This window comes from Bombus fervidus, chromosome 18 (genome assembly GCF_041682495.2).
Source record: "Bombus fervidus isolate BK054 chromosome 18, iyBomFerv1, whole genome shotgun sequence".
NCBI classification, from domain to species: domain Eukaryota; kingdom Metazoa; phylum Arthropoda; class Insecta; order Hymenoptera; family Apidae; genus Bombus; species Bombus fervidus.
In genome coordinates, this window is record NC_091534.1 from 5,296,376 (window position 1) to 5,321,764 (window position 25,389).

Here is a 25,389-nt window from a genome sequence, read left to right on the forward strand (position 1 = left end):
TAAGGATGTAGAGTTTTAGGGAGGGTGTTGAAGTGATCGCCACTTCATCGATAGCGCATAGACAAAAGAATGCGTCAATGACAGACCATAAGTGGTACATGTGCCGTTGGCTTCGGGGGTTCTTTTAGTCTCAGGGTAACATTGCTAGTGTGCGGATCTGGACCAGCTTGCATTGTATTCCACACTTTGTGCTTTAATATTCACAATATATATGTAATATTGTAAATCTTGGGATAATTCAGGGATCGATTCTGAAGTCTGAAAATCGAGAATCGATTTTCAACATCCTGAGCTACCGATCTTTCTCCGTCACTCTTCAAAAAATTTTAAATAACTATTCTGTAATCTTGTCTGCCTCTAATGTTACTCTCTGTCCGTCCGTTTGGGAAAATGCGTGCCTCTAAAAAATGGTTGTCCGTAAAACATAAGAGGGTCGCTCTGTCCGTGAAACAAAGAACGTCGTGCTACCCGTAAAACAAAAAGAGTCCCTATCCCACGTGAACTCTAGGGAGTTTATATATATATATATACTTACAATACCTTACAATTTACCCACGCGTTTCTTTGATTCCACATACATCAAATAACTTTAACATATACAAATGTATGTTTGGTAATATATATAAATAATAATAAGTAGTAGTAATCTAATTTACGTTACACTTACAACATCGCATAAAGTAAGAATTAAGTCATACTAGCGTTACCAGCAGCCTCACGACAGCCGAATATTGATCTAACCTAACCTAAAACTCATTGATTTATCTTTTTCTACTTATATCGAAGATAATTAGCATCAATAAGTCAAGTTTAGATCGGGATATGTAAAACTATGACCGCCTATGTGCCAGAATGAAATGTAATGAAAACTAGATTTAATTGAAATTTTTTATAAATATCTCGGAAACGAAGACTGAGCGGCGATTATGTATATAGCAAAATGTTGTTTAGAATTTTGATCTTGATAATATATTTTTAGATCATTGAAATTTTCTAGACGTATAATTACCGTTATTGTTCTATTACTTTGTTAATTGTTCATTTTTTACATTTCTTTCATAATAGCTAAATGTTTCACTTTTCGTGCCTGAAAAGGTGGTGATTTTTATGGAAAATTCGCACAGGTACTCAACTCTTCTTAAAGATAAGGATTAGTTAGAATTGCATGATAGGAATTTTACAAATTATTGCAGAAGTACCTCTAAGCCTGCGATGAAAGACGCAAGGCTAGAAAGAGATTGCTTTCCGCTTCCTCCAACACCAACAAGCAATGCGTTTCCTCTTGGTGACTCCAGAATGCGATTTATTTGACAAACCTGGTACATAGCATCTTCGAATAAAACCAGATTCATTGCCGCTACCTATTCGAAGGTAAACAAATATAAATTTGATTAGAAAAAAGAAATAGTAACATATATAAAAAATTCGAATATTCCAATTACAATAAATATAGCTTTTATTTGTTTTATCAATTAATTTTAATTCAAAAAACATATATTTGAACTGGAGATAAAAACGTGTTTTATTTACGAAGGTTCTTACTCACGAATTAGAAATTAATTGCTTATTATTGCTTTATGCAATATAAAATAAGTTCTTATATTATCTATTTTTAAAATCGAAGAGTGCAAGCAAAAAAAAGTTGTGTGGAAAACAATGTTTCACGTACCAAAATATTGTATGTAAATATTGTTTATGTATAGCGTGTAATCTATATGTCAAAATTAGCAAGTATGTTGTAAGAATAGATGAAGGTTTATATTATCAATAAGAAAAGATCTAAATTTAACTTATGTTGTAGCAAAAAAAAATAAGAAACTGTCTTTCACATTTGAATGTGACATTATTTTGTTTGTCACATTCTATACCGGAGAAACGTTGACTTTGAGCTATAGTCAAAATATTTATAGATTGTCATAATTTTGAATGTTTATTTTTACACTGATTATGATTTGTTTTATTGTAACATTTGACAAAACTATTAACTTGAATATTATTTATATTTTTTTATATGATATACTATATAATTTACATTTTTAAATATAAATTGTTATTACCAGTTCGTTATAGTTAACCAGAGCTTCATCCAGTAACTTTGTCAGTTGTTGCCAATCTCTTATTGGCATATATTTTGGTTCACCGATTCCTTCCGCAAAATGACAATATATTATTGGTCCAGCAAATACAGTATTTTCGTCCACTTCCTGCGATAATAAATGATATTATTAAATTTATCATTATCAAAAATTAAATTAAGAATATACGTAACAAAGACCTATTTACTTCTTTTTTATTTATAATAATTAATACTACTGACTTTTTCAAACTTACAGAAATATTTTTGCGAAGCGACTCCTTCAGCAATTGCTGAAAGGCTTTTTTATCTTCAGCATTGATTAATTTATCCGAATACACTCTTGTTGCTTCGTGAACGTACAATCTGATCAAATGATTTGCAGTCGGAACAGTCTCACCGTGTGCAAACAGTATGCCCTTAAAAAAAGAGTAAACTTTTTTTATATCAAATATTTATTATTAAATATAATATTAAATATTTTTTTAAGAGAATTAATTATAACTACACATGATTTTTATCTCAATAAGTTGAATTTCATGGTAACTATTTCAGTTACTAACTGCGTTCGACATGTATACAAGTCAATCCAAAATTTCATTTCGGCGCGGTTGACGTGTATAAAAAATTACCATTTGTTATAAAAACTCAAAATTTATATAATACTTTACTGTGTATATCGGCTATTTCCCGAATTCTTTTGTGTATTTTATTCTATTATCTTTTGGCAATTTTTCAGTTATTAATAACAATAACTTTTTCAACGATCAATGAATTGTTAATTTTGTAATCCAACACAATTTCAATTTCCCCGTGAAAATACAATTTACTGATGAGACAATATTTAGTAAATATGGAATAATAAATATACGTAACGAATATTTCCGAGCACACGAAAATCCACACGCATTAAGAGATAGTTCGTGCGCCATCACATTCTACCAACGCCGTACAAAAACACTTGACCAGCTGTTTTGGAAACAGGTATTCGGTGGAGGAGAATCTGTGCATTGGCCTATTCAGTACTAAGATTTAAATCCTTTCTACTTTTAGTACTGGGATACACCAAGACACAATATTGTAAAATCTTAAGAAAACAGTCAGGTTCTGTTTACAAGAAAAAGGAGGACGTATCGAATATCTATTGTAAGTTGTGTTTTTTGTGGACACTCGCAGCCGAGACAATCACGGTGCTTTTGTTGTGGACGATCCCTACGACTTGTACGAGATAAGCTGCCGAGATATGTATCGTTCGGATTGAGGATCATCAGATCAGAAAGATCTATCTGTATTAGATTTCGAAATTATGTTGAATAAGATAAATAAGATAAAATACCATAATGACCGATTCAGCGGAGATATTAGTAGTGCGTATAAATATAAACGTAACAAAATCCATTCTTTTTTTTTTATACGTGGGAAAATCCTCATAGCCACCACGTTTCGCATCTACCCACCCAGTTTACGACATAGTCAAGTGTACACATGTTCGAAGAGTCTTTAATTTTGATTTAGTCGGAGATAAAGCTTCCTATGGAAAAATATTACTGTACTAACGTCACCAGTTCGAAAACACTTTACACAAAAAGCATATTATTTTTAAAAGGTAAACTGCAGCAAAGAGCGATAAATTTCTATGGCTTTAATTAAGCTTTTGTCATTTTAATTACTTGCTTTGTTGAAATAAATCTTACTTGAAAGATGTTTGAGAGATCACGTAGATTAAATACGTAATGAAATTTGACTGCTGTTGGTAGGAATGTTGTTGAAATTTTGTGGTGACAGTACAATGCTGCATTTAATAATGATTCTGCAATTTTTGTCAGCGCTAAGTTAAATTTATTGATAGGATTCATCAGGTGTTGATCTAGCATTTGGCTGTAGATCAATACTAAATTGTCTTCGGTTGGAAAACTGAAATAAAAAGAAATTTTCAGTTGATAGAAAAGGATTTTTGTAATAATAACTTACATATAAGTTATATTTCCAGAAATCCTATATACATATACTATATTATATACAGGATGACGCACATAAATCGTGACAGCTGAATATTTTTTTTTCTTTATTATTATTATTTAATTTGTATTTTACAATTTGTCGTTGGACATTTGCTAAATTTTTTTAGCTTAATTGCTAAATAACACGTGGATGGCTACCCCGAGCAGGATACCATTTACCAGTTTGTTTATTTTATTTCTTTAGCAAGGTCAGTGGGATGTTTTCTTTTCAGTCTCCTTTTTATATGCGTTTCGCTCGTGTCAGTAGCCAACCTATTTGGCTGTGTTGCCCTTATTTCCTTGTTTTTTTTTTTTTTTTTGCGTACCTGCCGATTTCTTCTTTGACCATTGGTATTTTTAGGTCTTTGCGTGTATCCTCGTTTCTGATATACCATGGGGCGTTGACTACTGTTCTGAGTATCTTTGAGAAGCGACTGTGCCTTATTTTTCTGACTCATTGCTGCTGTCCCCCATAATGGTATTCCTGACTTCCATATTAATATGCCTGACTAGCACAGCCATGTCGTCCGCGAATGTCAGTATTTTGCTGTTGGTAGATGCAAGAGTGCTGATTTTGGGAACGTTTATATACTTGGGTTTGAGCTCTCTGAAGGTATTATCGCCGGGCGCCAGTTGCAAGTGGCTATCCTGTTACTGTGTTCTTTGCCTGGGATACTAGCTGCTTATCGTCTCGATGGCTGTGGCTTGCAGGGTGTTTGTCAGGCGTGGTTATTCTATTATTGTTTTATAACCCTGTGACAGGGACACAGAAGGAATGAAATTTTACCGAATTAAATTTGCTAAAACAGTTGTGTGATGTAGCAGCTAAATAGATCCGGAATTCATATATCTTTAATCGTATCATATCTAATTTCATTCTTTGTATTACTATTATTGATGTTTATGTTCTTTTTTAAATACATAGAATAAAGATAAGCTTTCAAAGATTAATGTCCTCATATTTCATTTCATTATGTGTATTGGTATTATCATAATTTGTGTTCTTTTTAAAAATACATAGAACAGAGATGAATTTACAAAGATAAATCTTTTTAAAGATAAAGAGGAAGAAAGTAACTGTTTTATTATTCGAAAATTCCATTATGTAAACATTGTTGCCTCCTAATTAGTTCGGATAACTGAGATTCTGCTGTATGTCCTTCAAACTGCAATATTATTGCAATGTTTTTTTATTTACGATATTCAAAACTATTTCAGTCTTAAGCACATGTTCCAAATGATAGCTTCTTACATGTGAATATTTCGTAATGCTACGACAAGAAAATAATCGCATTTTATTCAACATTTCTGGTATCACAGCAGCACAACCTTCACGTATCCTAATTTTTGATGCCTGGGTTAATCATACGTGACTATAATTGTTAAATAATTACATTTTGATGTGAACTATTTCTAGATTGCACCGTACATCCAAAAGGCGTCCGTTTTATGTTAAGTTTATATCCGAACATCCTATGTGTGTGCAAAAATGAGAATGATATAATGTATGGTAATGGTCGTGTAATATTAAAACATTGCAATTTCTTGATACTTAGTGTATAGATTACTAAAAATTGATTCTCAAGGAAAGTTAAAAATATTGGAAGAATAAAAAAAAGCCAACACCACACGGAGTTCCCAAGCGGTCACCCATCTAAGTACTATCCGTGCCCAGCGCTGCTTGACTTTCGTGATCGGACGAGAACGAGTATTTTCAACGCGGTATGAGCGTTGGCTGATCTAAGTAGTTTTCTTATCAATCTTTCAGGTTTAAAAAATAGAATATTTAAAGAAACATAAGAGTGTGCAAAAATGAGAATGATATAATGTATGGTAATGGTCTCGTAATACTAAAACATTGCAATTTCTTGATACTTAGAGTATAGATTATTAAAAATTGATTGTTAAGGAAGCCGAATTTATTTTTTAGATTTACGTTATCTTTGTGCAAAAGGAGACTAGGGGGTTATTTATGACTATTTCGAATATTTTTCTTATGTTGGGTAGGAGATTTATATATCGCAGGTTTGAGGGTGAGAAGCGCTCTTTATTTTTTTGGGTAAGCTTTTGAGCAAAATGTTCGGGAGCTTGATGTCGTCGTAACCGGATGATTTTTTATCGTTTAATTTAGAGAAAATGATTTTTAATTGGTTATAATTTGTAAAGTAGTTTATTTAGTTTATTGTCTGGGTTGTCCAAGGTGTTTTCATTAGAGAATCTGAAGATTGTCTTATTTAGCGATATGTCTCGCTCTATTTTATTTTCAGTTTATTTGTTTCAAAGGTAATAATTCTGTTTAATTATCCTCGACCCATATGTTCGTTGTGTGTGGATGTGTTTTGGAAAAGTGATCGCTGATAACGTATAGTTTTTCCGTCGTTTTACATGTTATGAAATATCTAGACCCAATGTCTTTATTGATGTTTTGCATCGCTTTACCTACATCTTGGAGGAGGAGAGCTTTCTCTGCTGGCAGTTTGAAGGAAGGGATAGAGTTAGGTTCATTTAACCTAAAAATTTGATTTGTCAGTGGGAACATGCCAGCTGAGTCTTTTTAGACATATTTTTTTATTTTGTTTGCCCATCTTGTCTTTTATCGTAAGAATAGTTGTATTTTAGATTGTTTATTTTTGTTAATATGTAGCTTTTATCTCGTTGCTCGTTATAGCTCGCTTTCGCAATTAAGGCGCTATTTTAGAATGGTATTTCAATAACTAAAACGATTCTCTTCAGCATTCGTAGCAGTATTTATAATTTCCTATGCTGTGAGTTTCTTGTAAGGATAATTGACAGATTTTAACGGTCCGAGCGGTCGAGCGCCACCCTTAGCCAATATGATCGAAGCCTCGCATTCATCCACGTATCGTTCACGCTCTTCCCGCGAAGGATTCCACGCACTTGGAGCGTATTCACGCAGTAAGCGCCATCTTGCGGGCGAATATGTCGTTTGACGATTTTCTTGAAAACCAATCAGCGTTGAGATCCCCCGGTTAGGGCCTTGTTTAACTCGATGCGTGTTGGGCTCGCTCGAGTATAATAACGGTATCGACAGTCGCGTTCGAGTAGTTCAATCGTGAACATGTAACAGAGAGTCAGCTTCCATGTTTTTGAATCGCTAAACGTGGATTAAAGAACCGCTCTTCAAGCGCCCGAGCAAATGAAATCGTTTCGTGAGTCGTGAAACCGGTGAGTTAGATATTTATATAATTAATGGTTATTTTATTTTTGAATTTTCTTTGCGAATATGTTAACTGTGCTTGAGCAGCCCTGGGTCAAATTTATAGGAAAAATATTTTAAATACTATTTTAAGTAGTTGTTGGTCTACAATACGAATAAAATACTTTAAATATGTAGTAAAAAATAAACTATCTTTATTTTCACAATGTGGTATACTTAAATAAAGTATTTTATCTTTGTATTGTAAATAGCGTTTAAAATGTTTCTTAACAATGAAAATAGATTAAGCAGAAGGTTAATATCAGGATGCAAGAATCCAAAATATTTACAATTTAAATTCATGTTCTTCTTAATCCTGCTGCGGTATTCGGGTCGCTTTGTTCTTACTGCTCTCCTTTCTTTCTCTAAGAACTTCTGTATCCTTTAAACGTATAGACAAAATTTTATCCGACTGTTGAAACCGACGTATTTGTCAAAAAGACGTGCGATCATAGAAAATTTAGGAAAAGCACTGATACAAAATTATATTATAAGACGGTAATATAACCCGCGTAGGAAAGCTGCAAAAGAAATAGCAGAGAGTGTTATAAATACATAAATACATCGGAACATATCAACGAGGAAATAAGAGTTCGTAAAAATTCACTAATGCCAAAATTTTGTTGGCGATAATAGAATGTATCGGTTCTTTGCGATCAAAGTTATTCCCCGGTACTTTAGTTGGAAGATAAACTAAGCAAAAACGAATCGTTGTATGCAAAGGTAACTTTCTTCTTCAAACTCTTACCGAATAATTTAGTTGAATGGAAAACCGCAGCAGGGTTAAGCATGGGTATTCGCGAGTAACAAGTATCGTTCAAAGTTTTCATCACTTTGGTTACTCCTTTGTGGGCAAACACGCAATCCATTTCTTTTTTTATTTAATTTGTACTTTTACAATTTGTCCAGCTGGGCATTTGGTAAATTTTCTAACTTCGTTTTTTGGTAACATATTGGTGGTTACTCCCATCAGGCAGGATACCATCTTCCAGTTTGCTTATTTTATTTTTTTATTGAGGTCAGTGGAATGTTTTCCTTTCAGTTTCCTTTTTATACGAGGTTCGCTCGTGTCAGCAGTCACCTAATTTGGCTATATTGCCGTTATTTCCTTGTTTCTTTTTCTTTTTTGCGTACCTATCGATTTCGTCTTCGTCTGTTGCTATTTTTAGGTCTTTGCGTGTATCCTCGTTTCTGATATACCATGGGGCGTTGACTACTGTTCTGAGTATCTTTGAGAAACGACTCTGGTTTATTTACCTGACTCATTACTGCTGTCCCCCATAGTAGTATTCCGTACGTCCAAATTGGTTTTATTATCGTTTTGTAAATTGTTAGTTTATTTTTCATGCTGAATTTAAAGTTTTGAGTAGTTAGCCAGTACATCTGTCTTCTTTTTATCCGTATTTTGTCTATAATTGATTTAGTATAGTAGAATCTAAGTGGAGTCGTAGTATTTAACATGCTTTGTTTGTGTTTGATGCATATCATTTAGCTGGACAATATAATGTGGTTAAATTGACTGGGGTTTGCTTTTATCTTGTAGTCATTTTTCTATTTTTCTGATACGCTCTGGTAGTAATATGACTGAGACAATTAGAGTGTTTGTTTTACGTCGAAGGCACGGAAAGTAGTCAAATTAAGAAATCACTGATCATTTCCTCGCGTCGTTCGAATCATTTCGCTTAGGTTTAGAGGTTTCACGAGCAAGGTAAGAAAAATTCAGACTTTAGATATCGTGGCAGAGTTTATTATGTGAATTCAACAGAGCGACGGTTAAGAATGTTAGGACGGAGTGTGATATAACGACTCTCGATTGACGACTCTTGATTCTTCGGTGGCTAACTGAGGATCAACAACCGCGTTGCTGAAATACATTAATGGCCGTCAGCCCTGATGTGATTTTGGTGTAGGACGTGTAGGGTGCCAAACAAATACTCGGTGGTATTTAACAGTATATTTTTTAACAATTCTCGATATCGACTCTTTACGTACAACTTTCGATTCCAACGGACGATTCTCACATCTCGGTTACAACTCAACTGTTTTCTTTATCCGATTCGTTTCTTTTTGTCGTCCCTCACTATCCCTACTACGCACGCGTTCGTTAGGCATCCGCGATACTGTTGCCACGTACGCCTTCTCCCAAATATTCGGCGGAAGGATCATACGGATATCTATAGCTCATTAGGCCTGTCGGCACTAGAGCTCCGGTGATACCGTTGGAAAGTTTTGTTGTCGAGTGCCGCTAAGCCCTATTCAAATTTTCCGACCCTTTCTTCTTGTCGGCATTTGCGCTTTATCGCCGACATTGTCTGTATGTCGGTGATTTTTCCGCGTTACTATAATTCAGACCAAGAAAGCCGTTCCACAGTATCACCTGACTAGTACAGTCGTGTCGTCCGTGAACGTTAGTATTTTGCTGTTGGTAGTTATACGCAATCCAGTGAAACTAAATGGTTTTGAGGTGGGTAGGTCGTGATAGGTGCGGAAGTAACATTTGCATATAATTAACAGTATATATTTATTAACGAATACTCTAGATATTAGACTTTGCGTAGAACTCGCGATTATTATTGATGGTTCGCGATTACAAGTTCGACTTCTAGGCAATGCGTACGATGCGCGATACAAGTTCGGATGATGATTGCTCGAGATGTGTTGCGGAACTCTGGTCAGCTATCGCTGCTAACTACCAACTATTGACTATCGACTCGCGACTGACTTCTAACGACTGTCTAGGGATACTAGATCATCGGATTCGTCGAGGAAAATTTTTGTTAGGAAGGTGAGAGAAATTGGTGTTGATTGGTTGATTTCTAGGTTGGTGGTTGAAGAAGGATGCTAGCCGCCCTTGAGAGGCAGTTGCTGGCGAGAAGCATCGTATGTGAGAAGAGCAGATTTCCCGTATCTTCCCGTAGCAGGTGATAGATTTAGGGACTATTAAGACAAAAACTGTTTGTTCGTTTGAAGAACATTAGCTAAACAAATCCTAGGATTTATAGCGGGTCTTTAGGCTAGCTGAAAATATACTGTGAAGATGTATCGACATCTGCCAATCATCTTATCCAAAGAACAGGGTCTTTGTGTCAAGAATATTCGGATAGAAATCGTTGGAAAATTTACTGTCGAGTGCCGTTACAGTTGTAAAATTGAAGTAAACTAGGAAGTTAGAGTATTATGAAGGTGCAAGTCGAAAGGGGCTGATTCCGTATACAAAAGTAAGTCGAGGATGAAGTGACAATTTTTGACACAAGACTTGGTCTTCCAGAAAATCAGTTATGAAGTTTCGGCCACTTGACTCGCTACTTTTTAAGTATACGCGTACCGACATGATGGAACTTCACAATCCATTATCTGGGAAACGAAGCCAGGAAGAATTTTATATATTTGAATACCATTTATCCTCATACATACTTGTACGTTTTCTTATATATTTTGTCTATTCGATAACATGGAATAACAAATCCGATTACTTCAGCCAACGCTGTCAGGTCCGGGTGACTGAAAATGTCGTCGTCCCCCTGCGCATAAAAGTTGGAAAGCTCACTCGCCTCACGTCCCAACCGAGTCATAGATATCTGCCAGATGGCACGAATGATGTAACGTTGAGGATCGTATCCAGTCCCGCCGTCCAACGCCACGCGCTAGGTGATCCGTTCCACTCACTAATCCACTCCTCCGCCCTCACGTCCTCAGCATAAACTAACAAGCTGTCCCACAGTGCCTCCCACATTGGTCTAATCTGGGGCACGAACTTAAGCAAATGACGACCTACAGCGTATAGCGTAACGGCGATGACCGCTTTGCTCTGGTGCTGGTCGAATCCACCTTTGTCCAGAGGTACTTTCCAAGTGTAGCGGGTTCGATGATGAGGTCATAATCTATCTGTTCACTGCCTGCCTCCCCCGCAAACAGGGTGCTTAATCGGCTACCGTGCAAGCCACGTTCCAGTACCTCGCTCAAGTAGTTCATCTTCCCATTAACGGAGTTTTCCGTCTTGGCCACCCGCCGAATCTTACCCCCTTCACTCTTCTGTAACACCTGCATCGTTGCTCGAGTCGGAGTCACCAGGTCACGGGCGGCGTCCTTATCTGTACAGCGCACACCCTCTCATATAAATACTGTCGTGATACTCGGAACTGATGAATATCAGAAGGTGTAAGTTTTCCTGCATGACCCCATTCACCAGCGCACACCCAGGGCAAGGATCGTGCCTCGCTAATTCATTCCCTTTCAGGTTAATCAAGAAGTCGTCATATTCCACCCCCAACCAGGGATCCCACACCCACAGTTTCCGTCCTTCCACTTACTTGACACCTCCTTCCATTTCTTCTTGACACTTGACTCAAATTTGATGTAATAATGATTCTGGGTCTATAAACGTTATGAAAAAAAAAGTATTCGTTCTCGTCCGATTACGAAAGTCAAGCTGCACTGGGCACGGATAGTACTTAGATGGGTGCCGCTGGGGAACTCCGTGTGGTGTTGGCTTTTTTTACTTTTCTTAACACTTAATCAATCGAACGGGCAGATCTCCCCTCTGTGAAGAACATCGCTGAGTGATCGAACGGAGTGATCTCCGTTTTTGACTTTAGCAACGCTTTCTCTTTTGTTGTTGTTGTTGTTATTATCAGGTATTCTTCACTTGGAATTGTCCCCAATTAATTGCCACTCTATTTCTGCTTTTATAAAGTACAATATTGTAATAAAATACACCAATTTAGTGGTCATAAAATTAATTTAAAAGTTACACTATCAGTTATGATTAAATAAAATTATAGTCGAACGATACGACATTATAAAAAAATATTAAAATGCATAATGAATTTTTAACTTTACGTTCAAGTCGTGTCATTTATCTTTAGTCATGTTTAATGTTTTTAATTTTACCTATATCTTTTTTATACTTTTAATACATACTTTTAATTTGGTGTTTTTTATAAACAATATGTAAAATCGTAAAAAAAAAATCATTACCGTAAAATATAATTGACCACATAAATCATTTTTAGACATCTTTGTTTTTCAAGTATTAGTGATTATTAGTCCTTGTTACTTGCAAAAATGCACGGTGGACAGCCTATAGGTTGGCTTGCGCGGGTACGGTGGACAAAGAAGCGTATACCTCTCTCTGGTGCACGCGGTTCGCTAAGTGTTAATAAGCTATGGTCGTATACGTCAAGAAAATAAGACTTGTTAGTGAGTTTACCAATTTATACAGTAATATTCAATAAGGAAAAGTGATAAATAAGACTCACTATAAAAACAATCAAGAAAAAAAGCGAAACCATAAATTCACAGATAGCTCCTCATTATCAGCAATACGAACGAAAAATAGGTTTAGCGTATTGCAATCACTAGAGTCCAGCCTATCTCGGACACATCAACACCGTTAAATAATAACAATAAAAGAATCCAGAATAATAAGAAAAGAGAAGGAAAACATAGGAAATAAAGCAAGTAGGCATACGGCCTCTCATGACGGGAAGTCACAAGTCCATAAGAAAATAATGAATGGACCGAGAGGTGGTATACCATCATCAACGAAACCCTCAACGAACCAGGCGTATCCCAGCGAAATGGACAACGCAAGGGGACCATCTCCAGCGACAACGCTACCGAGAAGTCGGACACAAGCCGGACAGGTCACTAGTCTCTAGAAAGAAAATCACTGACACCACATCCCCCTCAAATGGAGACAAACCACGCCCGATATACATCAGCCACCAGGTCTCGAAGTAGACAGTAAAACTCAACGAGACATTCTAAACACAAAATCATTCCATATTAAACGAATATACGCAGATAAACACGTTCTATTCCTACAAAGTACAGCAGACTTTAACAAAACTAAAGAAGTCGTAAATGTAGTTAAGATAGCCTTTTACGCATATATACCCAAATCGGAGAAGTACCACACGATCTCTCTAATGGTTCTAAGCAATAGCTTCTGCGAGACACGGATAGTCGCAGAGTTGCAAGCACTACAGATATCGGACGTCCAATTGACAAAAGTTTCTCAACAAAAAGATGAATAGAGAACAATATATTGCTCGTAATTTACATAATCCAAGTATCCCCACAAAGCAATATTAGTAACCTACTAAGAATGTACCGTCTAAATTACTTTTAATTATGGTAAAATGGGAAGATTCAGAAAAAGTGAAATGAGGCAGTATCAAAAATGAAAACTGTATGGAGCTGGACGGACCAAGCGTCTGCAAAATGAAAATAGATGACGCAGTAAACAAAGATAAAGTGCACTGCATGAACTGTAAAAACTACGGATATCCTGCTTTGTACAAAGGATGTCTAAAGCTCGTTGAACTTGGCAAAATACTTTGCGAAAATATCAACAAATGCAAAGAATAAAAACAAACGCATTCCTCAAATAAGCCGTAAATTCATCCCATAGTTATAGTTCTCAGACATCCTAAGACAATGAATAAGCGGAAACCAAGTATACGAAAACCATACCCCAGCTGAACGTAATAAACTTATCGAAGACTTTAGAAAAAGCATATTCAAAGCCCTGAATGAACAACAAACACAATTAAACGAACTAAAACAACCATTAAAAACGCATGAAGAAAGGATTGACTCTTGCCCAAAAGGAGGCTCATACCTAGCCATATGCGTTAGAGACACACAATTATAATTTCTTAATTTACGGGCAAATAACACGCTCAAAACCATAGACTACGATTGCGACTATAACGCTCTCGTATTCCAGATAAACAAAAATAAATTTGACTTCCTAACCCTAGAAATACAGAGTGACGGACCCAAGTACAGGTACAAAGAAACAAACTAGAAAAAATTACAAAATCAGCTCGAAAAGAACTGCGACCTAAATATCCACAGCAATGTCAACCTAACAGAGAGGAGGATTCTGCTAGCATGTCCCACAAAACAATCAAATTTTCACATCAAAAGAACCAAACTCTATGCCATCTCTTAAACTGCCTTCAAACGAGAACGAGTCCATTCAGCGCGGTACAAGCGCTAGCTGAAATAAGTGATTTTCTTATTTGCTTTTATTGTACAAAAAACGAATATTTGAAAAAATATAAATGTGTGCAAAAATGAGTGGTATATGGTATTAGTCGCGTAATACTAAACCATTTCTATTTCTCCATGTTTAGATTATAGATCATTATAAATAAATTATTAGGAAAGTAAAAAAGATTGGAAAAATAAAAATGTCAACACCACGTAGTTCTCAAGCGGTCACCCATTTAAGTACTTTCTTCATCTTAACTTTCGTTATCGGACGAGAACGAGTTCTTCTTTAATTTTTAATTATAACGTTTATGACCCAAGAAAATACAGATTACGTATGTTACATACTCGATAAACAAAGAATTTCTGTTGAGAAGTGGCTCTGGCAAAAGTATCGTTAAACGTGACGGCATGACGTACTTATAAAATATTTGAAATAGGATTTGCGTGTTTTTTACATTACGGTAATTGATTGTATTAGTTGCTCATAAGCGGTACTTTTATACAATACTGGCCTCTTTTCTTCTTTTGCCCCGAGAGTTTGGTGATAAAACTGAACAAGTCGGTAGTTTATTTTTAGTTTTTGTGAGGTTGACTGTTTGCGAAAAGATGCAGAAGTGGACAGGGTAGGGAAGGGATGGAGAAAGAATGTTGTTTAAATATGTTACAATATTTACATTTATTTTACAAGTGGAGAGATTGAACGCTGGTGACGTTTCGTGGTTCTCCTTTCCTTTTTGATTTCTGTATCCAATAATACTTTTCTATGTTTTTTCTGTGTTTGTCTTTTGTGTTTTTTTGCGGAAGAGCCATATTGTATCTCCACCTAGCATCTACGGACTGTACATTTAGCCTGTCCTGAGTGTATTTTTTTGGTGTAATTCGTTTGGAAATAGACAACTGAAAATTAAGCTATTTTCTTTTACGTTTGCAGCTTTAGGCAAGTCATTTCTTGTCAGTTCTAGGATGTCACAGTGAATGCGGTGTATGTTGGCTAAATGATAGATTTTTGTATTTTTAACGTATTTTTTAAATTCACTATGTTCGGATCTATGTGTACTCAGACAAGCCCTGATACATTCTCTTTCCAATATACGAACTGATGTGGTTAGCAGGACGTGTATGATGCCAAATTAATACTCGGCATTTTCTTTAACAATGTATTTATTAACTCGCTTAACGATTTCGTTACATTAACTCGACTTATGCGTAAAATTTATTCATGATTCTCTTGCGACTGATCAATCACGCTTCTCAGTCACGACTCAACTTATCTCCTAATCCATTTCGTTTCTTTTTGTCGCCTCTCAATATCCCCACTACGCACGCGTTCGTTAGGCGTGCGCGACCATGGTCTCCTAAGCATTCCAAGTATTTGGCCGAAGAACCGTAGGAATTTTGCTGGCTGTTAGGCCTGCTAGCGTTTACGCTTCGTTGCGACCTTGCCTATGTTTCATCGGTCTATGCTAAACAGTCTTTCAACGGTGGTATACTATTGCGGCGAATGAGGTGTGGATCGGTATCTCAAATACGAGAAAGATTGCTGCTGCAACCGTCAAGTTTATTTTGAATAAATAATTTAAGTCTGAGTATAATCAATACCATCGATAGACGTTCGTACGGCGTATTCACGCAGATAGAGTAGATCGCTCACGGATAACTCGATAACTCGAATAATAGCTCGATAATAGCTCGATAATAATAATGCTTATATTGTACGGAAGGGAGTCGGAAGATTCAAATTCGTCTTACAACGACGGTTGCACGTTGCGGCAACATTGTTTTGCCCGGAGTTTGTTTATCTTACGTAGGTCTAGGCGGTATCAATGTTCCGAGGCAGAACAACATGAGTCGCTCTCGCTTCGCTTCGTCCTATGACTCATGTGTCGCCACATCACCCCCCCCCCCACCAGTGATAACGTTATAATTAAGTCGTATTTATAAAATTATGTACACTATTTTTCCGGTCGTCGCTATTTAAAAATTTTCCCGATACGTCTTGTGTCTGACTCTTAACGGAAACCTGCCTGATACCAATTGGGAAAACGGACTCTTCTCCCAGAGCACGTATCGTACCTATCTCTGGCGTTTTCTTCTGTGCGTTGATTATTGGTATTTGACATGGCCGAATCAGTACGTTACGAGTTTCAGCGACTTTTTCCTCTATGTCGTCCGGTACAATAAACGCAGGTTGAAACGGTCTACGGAAACCGTTACGTCACGATTATTTACTTTATTAGTAAACCCTTACCGACGAAACCGTTGGAAAGTTCTTTGTTATCGACTGCTGCTATAGAACTCTTTCGCTTAACGAAGCTGGTAAGTTACACCAGATTGGACAGCCGTAGGTTATGATCGGTTTAACTAGTGCTTTGCGTCTAAACAGTATATTTTGTTGTGATTAGTTTTCGGAGACTTGATTTCGGGTTATTGATTTTCCTAGGACGTCTGAAAACTTTAACGGGATAAATTTGCAGCTTCTTTGAGCAATGCGTTTGTTGTTGATTCTTTGCATTTGTTCATATTTTTGCGGAGTTTTTTGCAAAGTTCAACGAGTTTTATGCATTCTTTATACAAAGCAGCATATCCGTAGTTCGTACAGTTCACGCAGTGCACTCTGTCTTTTTTACCGCGTCTTATTTTTTGACTTTGCACTCGCTTGGTCCGTCCGGCTCCATACAGTTTACATTTTTGATATTGCATTATGTCCCTTTTTTTGATTTTTTCCCGTTTTACCTTAAAGTAATTTAAACGGTTCATTCTTAGTAGGTTACTAATATTGATTTGTGAGGATACTTGGATTATGTGAATTAGGAGCAATACATTGTTCTCTATCGATCTTTTTGTTGAGAAGCGCCAATCTTTGGCGAATTGGACGTCGGACACCTGTTGTGCGTGTAACTCTGCAACTATTTTTGTCCCGGAGAAGCTATTGTTTAGACCCTCTAATAAAACCGTGTGGTACTTCTCTGATTTGGGTGTATATGCGCAAAAGGCTGTCTTAACTGCAATTAGGATTTCTTTCGCTTTGTTAATGTCTGGCATATATTGTCGGAATAGTACATGTTTATCTGCGTATATTCGTTTAATGTGGAAAATTTTGTGTATAGACTTTTCTCAACGAGTTTTACTGCGTTCTTTGAATCTTGGTGGCTGATGTATATTGGGCGCGGTTTGTCTCCAGTTGAGGGGGTTGTGGTGTAAGTGATTTTCTTCCTTAGAGAAACTGGTGGTCTATCTGGGATATGTCTGGTTTTCCGTATCCATGTTGCTGGTGATATGGGCCCCTGCGTTGTCCATTTCGCTGGACTGCACCTGGGACGTACGTTGCTTTATTATTATTCTCTCTAGGACTCGTGACTTGTCGTCCTGAAAGGCCATATACCCGCTGGCCCGCATATTTCCTTATCAATTTTAAAGTAGAGTTTGGTCTTGTGGATTCTTTTATTATTTTTATTTGATAGTGTTACTGTGGGGAGTTGCTGGTGGGGGTGGGCCTTTTGGGTTGTTCGATGGAACTTGCCGCGCTTGTGGCGTTGATTGCTTCGGTGGTGAGGTGGGTGTGTATTTTCTCGTTTTGCCGCGTAGTACCTCATTCTTTCTTTTTTTATTAGTCCCAAGGTTGAACTTGGCGTTGTGGCATCTTTTGTTGATCCCGGTTGTTATCGTGATTTGCTGGGTTGTTGGCACTGCAATATGTCGAATCTGTTTTTTGTTCGGATAGTGAAGAGTGAGGCGGTTTTTATAGGCTTCATGTTTTCGCTTTTACCAGCCTTTTCGTCCTGGGAGGAGTGCTCTTCTTCATCTGTGCTTTCCTGGTTGCCCTCTAACCGTTTAGTCCTTAGGAGCTTTGTGATGCTAGGAAATTTCTCGGTCGATTTTTGTAGTAATATTTTTCCCTTAGATTGTTCTATTTATGGGAGGTTTCGATTCACTGCCTTCAGCAACACAATTTGAGCGGAACGATTGCGTTTAGAACGGTTTTCTTACTTGTCTCTGATATTCAAAAAAATAGAATTTTTAAAGAAATAAAAGCGTGTACAAAAATGAGATTGATAGAATGTGAGGTAATAGTTGTGTAATACCAAAACATTTCTCCTTCTCGATACTTAGGTTACAGATTACTAAAAATTGTTTGTCAAGGAAAGTAAAAGAGATTGGGTAAATAAAACAAAGCCAGCATCACACGGAGTTCCCAGACGGTCATGCATCCAAGTACCATTTCTTTGGTCGTTTTTTGCGTGATTATTTTTCGTTTAATGGCTTCTTTTGTTGTTTATGGTGGGTTCCATTTTTTTGCCTTCAGCTTCATTATCGGTGTCACCTATTTTTTTATTTATTTATAGCGATGGTGTCCCTGCTATATTTTTCACTTTTGTCACTTTCTTTTTTTTTTTTTTATGCTCTTTCGGTGAAAGATTGTCTGGTTTGATGCGTGCACTGTTCGGACCTGGGCCTGATGAACCTTTTTTGGCTTGGAGGTCCGTCTGGTTCGGAGGTTCACGGTCGACTGTTTCTTTTTTTCATAACGTTTATTGCCCAAGAAGATGAGTATCACATGTGTATGTTATTCGCAATAAACAAAGAATTTCGGTTGTGAGGTGGTTTAGGCAAAAGTACCGATACGTGACGGTACGACGTAGCCATGCAATATTTTATGTGTCGAAGTTTTTACAATTTTTTGGCGTTACAATTTATAATTGGATTTAAGTAGAGCGGTGCTTATATATATATAACTAGACGCTAATGACAATGACCTTAGGTTTCCTTATGACGAATCCACGGTCAACGGGATAACAGATATACTTTGCTCCAAAATCGGGAGCAAAGTATCAGACTCGACATACTCCTCGCGATACAAGGATCGCTTGACTAACTCTTTATTGAGACGGGGATTATTCACCGATCGTACGAACACTAGGTAACTGACTAATGAGACTGCAAGAAAGGGAATGACTTTCCGTCACGATGACGCTGCATAGGAAAACTACGATGGGGTGTGCCTAAGTGCACGAAATCATCGGATTCGTCGAGGAAAGCCTCCGCTCGGAGGGTGAGGGAAATGGACGTTGCTGTTTATTGGTTAATTTCTATGTTGGTAGTTAGAAAAGGATGCTAGCCGCCCTTGAGAGAGAGTTCGTAGCGGGAAGCGTCGTACGTGAGGAAAGCAGATCTCCCGTATCTTCCCGCAATAAGTGACGGATTTATGGGCTGATAGAATAAAGACTGTTTGTCAATTTGAAGGACCTTGGTTAACTAAATCCTAAAATTTGTAGCGGGTCCTCAGGCTAACTGAACATATACTGAGAATGATGCATCTGGCGATCATCTTGCCTGAGAAATGGGGTCTGTGTGTGGCGAGCCATGGGGCCGTTGGAATGTTTATTGTTAAGTGTCGGTACGGCTAATTCTTTAAAGGAGAGCTATGCAATTCTATCTCTTCTATATCTCTGATAGGTGGAACGTTCATCCCGTGACCGCGGCTACGTTCGACAACTAGTTATCGCCTCGAGCCTAAGCTCATTATCTCAAGTCTCGAACAATTGTGCTTGGGTTATTTTGTAAAGGCTACAGTATTGGGGTTTTCCAAGTAATTCCAACGGGGGGCCTGGTGTCCTTTCATCTCCGACATATATAAACATTGTAAATATTATAGATAATTTTACAGGACACCCCCACTCCCCCTACCCATTCGCCCTCTCCCACTCCTCACTCCCCCCACTCTCCACAGCATAGAAACAGCATTGGAAGGTTTGCTGTCGAGTGTCGCTACAATGTCGGAGTCTGATCTGGTCCTATCTGATGATCGGTGTTCTGGAATTGTAATGTAATCTCGTCTAGATGAAGCAATTGACCCTAGACATGTTGCTTCTGGGATCTCTGTTGTTCGGTTCACTAGAGACCTTTCCTTGGTGGGTAAATGAAAAATTTCGAAACTAACAGTTCTCGCCTGTATGTCCGATTAATGAACACTTGGTATATTTTAGTTTCGCTCGTTCATTCGTAGGTTGGTTATTTACGTGCTCGATTCTTTTTTCAATTTCGTTCGGTTTGCATGATACCAGTATTATCGCTGGTCTCCGTGTTCCTTGTTTCTTTCTGGTATATAGTTCCATTTCCGATGTCTTCTTTCAGGTTCATGATATATGTTCTATTGCGTCGGTTTTCTCTTCTTCTATAGCGATTCTTCTGTTTACAGGTTCTGAATGTTTGTTTCGAATGGCATCGATTAGTTCCTTTAATTGTTGTCGGAAGCGCATATGGTGTGATTGTACTCTTCCCGCGTTTGCTTGTCTACTCGTTCTAAGTTTGTCGCGGAAACTGGTTACTGTATTTGGGATTGAAACGTTCTGCCTTTGTGCGGCATATAAATGTTCGTAGTGTTTAATTTCAACGAAGCGGGTATATCTCTCCTTTCTTTTAGTTATTTTCTTGACAAAAAATAATTTTAAAGGTAGTGGTTTTTGGTAGCACTGACTTCTAGCGTACCTGACGTTCTTTACGAAGTCTTCTATAGCAACGTCGTCTTTTCCTCCCCGGGTTTCGATTTGTTCATTGGCAGTTTTTGCTGATAGTTTGCCTGGATTTCCCATAACACTCCTTCGAATCTGACTAGACAGTCTAGTTATATGTTGCTGTACCGGTACAAGTTTTGCTGACATAACTGACTCGTCTTCCGAATCCTCGAATAATGTTTCTGTTCCGAAGTGGACGGAACTTTGTAAATTGATTTTGTTGAACCTGAAGTTTTGTGTTTAAAAATTGAGATGTTGCATTTTCGACATGCTTTGCACAAGAATTAAGGACGGTTTTTATCACCGAATTGAGAATTTAAGTTTGCAGGAAGCTTCTTCTGTCTTCGACGTGACAAATTTGGCGATCGCTGCCAGGATAATCATCATTCTCAACAGGGAAACTTCCTACCAACTCTACTGACGCTTGGCAACCGAAGGACTACGGTCATCCCAGTTGAGGACACGAGTATTCTACGAGCCCAGGTAATATAACAAACTGGCTTTCATACGCCATAGAAATCAAAGACCTAGTTTCGATCCCGAATTTTCTCACATCACAATGACTTAACCAACGACCACACCTTCAGCCGACTCGAATTTGTTGCAACAAGTACTAGGCGGACGACAAAAGACAGACGAGTTCAACCGGGCTCAATTCGCTGTGTTACGATGTTGTTGTACCTACATAATATGCGAGACTTTAACAAAATGGAAGAAATACTAATTGGAAATGTTAGCTACAGAGAAGAAGAAACGCGTAGATGAAATTGAAAAACTCAGTAAAGCTCTGTACCTATCTATGCTCAGTGAAGACGGATCTCGTAGACGCTCATCTAGAACCCCCGGAACAGAAACATTCTCCGACGATGTGAAAAAAGAATAAGTTATATCAGTAAAACTTGTATCGGTACCGCAAGTTGGACTACCTTGTCAAACTCGAAGGAATGTTACGGTAAACCCAGACAAACTACTGGTTGAGGCTGCCAACGATCACATCGAAACCAGGTAAGGAAGAGACCACCTTGGTATACAAAGCATCATAAAGAATATCAGGTACGCCAAAGCCGATGCTACCAAAACCCACTGCCCCTAAAATTATTTCTTGTCAAGAAAATAATTGAAAGTAAGGAATGAAGTACCCGCTTCGTTGCAATCGAAAACTACGAACATTTATATGCTGCATGATGGCAGAACGTTTCAATCCCAAATACAGTAACCATTTGCCGCGAGAAACTTAGAACGAGTAGACAAACAAACGCGGAAAGTGTACAATCATACCATATGCGCTTCCGACAACAATTAAACATTCAAAACCTGTAAGTAGAAGAATCTCTATTCAAGAAGAGAAACCCGATACAATAAAAAGATACATCATGAACTTGGAAGAAGACATCGAAAATGGAGCTATATATCAGAAAGAAGCAAGGAGCATGGAGACCAGGAGATAATACTGGTATCATACAAACTGAACAAAATTGAAGGTAGAATCGAATGCGTAAATAACCAGATTCCGAATGAACGAGCGAAACCAAAATGATCAAGTGTTCATGAATTGGACATACAGGAGAAAACTGTTACTTTCGAAATTTTTCATTCACCCACCATCGAGTTCTGTACACGATAATTGATCGCCGTGGAGTTCCGATTTTGAATCAATGACGGAGAAAATACTGTACATCGTTCGTTGCAATCATTACTACAACTAATAGCACTTCTACTAATGAACACTCGATACATTGATAAAGAACTCTAGCGTAAGTCGAAATAATAAATTATTATCCTAGTAAGTTAAGTCCTTTCATTGACAAAGATGGCATAATAATGGTTAGAGATGATTAAGGTACGCGAAGCTGCAATCTCACACAGCTAATTATTAAAAAACAACACAAATCGCAGGTACAGCGGGGTTCAGGACACATTAAACGCAATCTGGCAATCCTTTGGGTCAGACATTGGCGAAATAGCAGCAAAAAATGTTATAGAAATTAGGAAATATATATATATTATCTGAATATGTATCATATGTAATATGATAATATATATACATGACCTTGAAACGTTCTTGATCACTTCATGTAGAAAAAATCCAATTACGCGAAAGGCATAATTCATTTTCGACAATATTCAGCTGTCACACTTTACGTGTCTCATCCTGTATGACCTACGTATGTTATATTAATTATAGAAAACATAATGCTGGTACATTTTCCATGTTTCTGCGAATAAATATATTGTCTCACAAGTTAAGGTAACTCTCTACAGCAATTAAATTCACTTCAGCTTACCTAACTGCAAAAACAGCGAAATGCCTTTGTAAACGAGGATTGATTGTAAAACTTCCTGCAGTAGGATTCATACAGGATACATATTGCGTATTCTGAATTTCTTTTAACGTCAATTTCGTCCTGTCGTACCTAAAATTCCATCAAATTATTATTTTACGACATTAATTTACGATAGCTGAGATTATGCTAACCTACTATAAAACTCTGAAAACATGTGCCATTAACAGATATCGCATAACAAGGAAATAAAGAATTTAATAAAACTTTAGATGGAAATTAAGAGTCTATAGTATGATATTGAATTTTAAAAAGTACTAAAGGTAATGATAGATCTCAATTGATTGATCTCCTTAACATGTATTTTTAAATGAACGAATAAGTAGTAAGTGCTTCGTTTACTTTGAATATGTTAATATGTTAGTTAAACTTGTCAAACCAAAGAGTTGTGTAAGGACAAAATTAACTGGTCCAACACGATGATTCATCTTTTTATTCCAATGTTGTTCTTTCTATGAGAATCAGAGATGATAGCTATTACAGGCCAGCTTTTAAAAATTGTGATGTAAGAATTAATCGTTGCTAAAATGATTTTGGTTACGAGTAACCAATATTGATGACAGGAATTCTTTTTTGGTTATCGATAATCATTCTAGATGACGGAAATCTTATTTTGATTACCAATAATCATTACCAATGGCGAAAATCTTTCTGATTACATTCGACGATATGAACAACGATAACAATAACAATAACATATATATATTAAGTCTTACGAAATTACAATTGAAATATTCTTATGCCAGTTCTTTTCTGATCCATGTTCATTACTGCTTTTTTTTATAAATAATAAAAAAACGCATTGATGGAAATACAAAAAAATATGTAATCCCATTTAAAAAAATCCTGCTTACTAAACAATGTTCAAAACATTGAAAACTCGAAGAAAAATAATCTTCAAGTAGGAGAATCATCAAGGAGAACCATAATGTTTGTTGTTCGGATTAACTTTGTCCTCGTATAATTCTTTTACAGATAGAAATAACTAGGTATGCAAAAATCCAAGATAAACGAAACACCCTGTATATGTTTTTCTCTTGTCGAAAGGTGCCTTTGATTCTTACCGAGGACCGTTAATCTAATTAAATTACATCTTTTTATGAACAGAGATTGCCTTTCTATTTATGTCGAGACTTTCTATAGATAAAAATAAGAAACAATGAAAACATTCGTTTTGTGAAGAATACTAATCGCCCCGAAGATTTATTACAGTAGAACTACATTTATCTGAGTTGCACAAAACTAGAGTTTATGTAATAGGATTTCACTAGCTCTCTTCATTACATTGTGATTTCTTGTTCAAATTAGGAATTAGCTGAAGTGAATGGATTCTATCGTGAGATAGTAGTTTACAAGGAAAATGATCCAAACGTCCATCTAATAAATAGAATTCAGATAAATGTAGTCCTAATGTAGTTAAATTTGTCATTCGAAATAATATTTTGCCAGTAGAAAGTAAGAAAATTGAACTTTCAGCTTTAGAATTCTACCGTAATATTTACATTATACATAATATTTTTATATACCACATGAAATAATTATATATATAATATATTATAATAATATTTATATATACCAGTGATTGTAGTCAATATGCTGTCTAATGAGTGTGTGAGGTTGAACGGTTCCATATGTATCGACTTCGGGCATATTCATATCATCGATGAAATAAATTAACTTTTTCATACCAGGTGGTCCATAATTTCTACCAGTCTTTTTCTCCAAATGCTTTTCCATTATTCGTTGTAACATTTCTTGAATATGTAATTAAACTTTTAATTATGTTGTAAAAAAGAACTAAATAGAAAATGTAACAATCAAGAAACACTAATGAATAAAATTTTGAAATCGAGAAACAATATGTAGCTTTCTTTTTTTCTCTTTTATTAACACATTCGGTACGGATGGAATCTATAGTTGCCAACCTCGCGAACCTCGCTTTGGGAAATACAGTCTCAAGTCCTTTCAATCAATTGCCAACCTTTGAGACATTGTAGAGGGAGTTCATATATCTTGTAAATAGATAAATACAGCCACCAGAGAATTTGCCTACACTAGTGATATCAGTGAGGACAGGGTTTGAAATTTGTTAAGGTCCTATTTTTAAATGGGATTTTTGTAAATAATTATGATTATAATTATAATACTGTAAATAAAATTTTGCAAATCATAATAATTTTGCAAATAAAACTACAAATTATAACAATAATTCTGTAAATGAACAATGTAAATAAATATT

At 36.6% G+C, this 25,389-nt stretch overlaps 1 protein-coding gene, 1 long non-coding RNA gene and 1 other non-coding gene across 3 annotated transcripts in view; 1 reads left to right on the top strand and 2 right to left on the bottom strand.

The window, feature by feature from the left end:
- The window catches only part of LOC139996559 (dynein beta chain, ciliary-like), a 48,695-nt gene extending 44,546 nt beyond the window's left edge, over positions 1–4,149 (bottom strand). The window contains exons 1-5 of the mRNA XM_072020987.1: positions 4,046–4,149; positions 3,769–3,988; positions 2,328–2,493; positions 2,058–2,200; positions 1,200–1,361 (exon numbers count right to left, since the gene is read on the bottom strand). Coding sequence (XP_071877088.1) covers positions 1,200–1,361; positions 2,058–2,200; positions 2,328–2,493; positions 3,769–3,948 — 651 coding nt within the window. The 5' untranslated portion in view covers positions 3,949–3,988; positions 4,046–4,149. The remainder of the gene's footprint in view (positions 1–1,199; positions 1,362–2,057; positions 2,201–2,327; positions 2,494–3,768; positions 3,989–4,045) is intronic.
- A 1,542-nt stretch (positions 4,150–5,691) lies between these two features.
- LOC139996790 (5S ribosomal RNA) lies at positions 5,692–5,810 on the bottom strand. The gene has a single exon (XR_011802369.1). It is a non-coding gene; the product is annotated as a 5S ribosomal RNA (ribosomal RNA).
- Positions 5,811–7,090: 1,280 nt separating this feature from the next.
- LOC139996572 (uncharacterized) lies at positions 7,091–24,837 on the top strand. The gene is made up of 3 exons (XR_011802297.1): positions 7,091–7,260; positions 21,130–21,291; positions 21,616–24,837. It is a non-coding gene; the product is annotated as an uncharacterized lncRNA (long non-coding RNA).
- Positions 24,838–25,389: the final 552 nt, after the last annotated feature.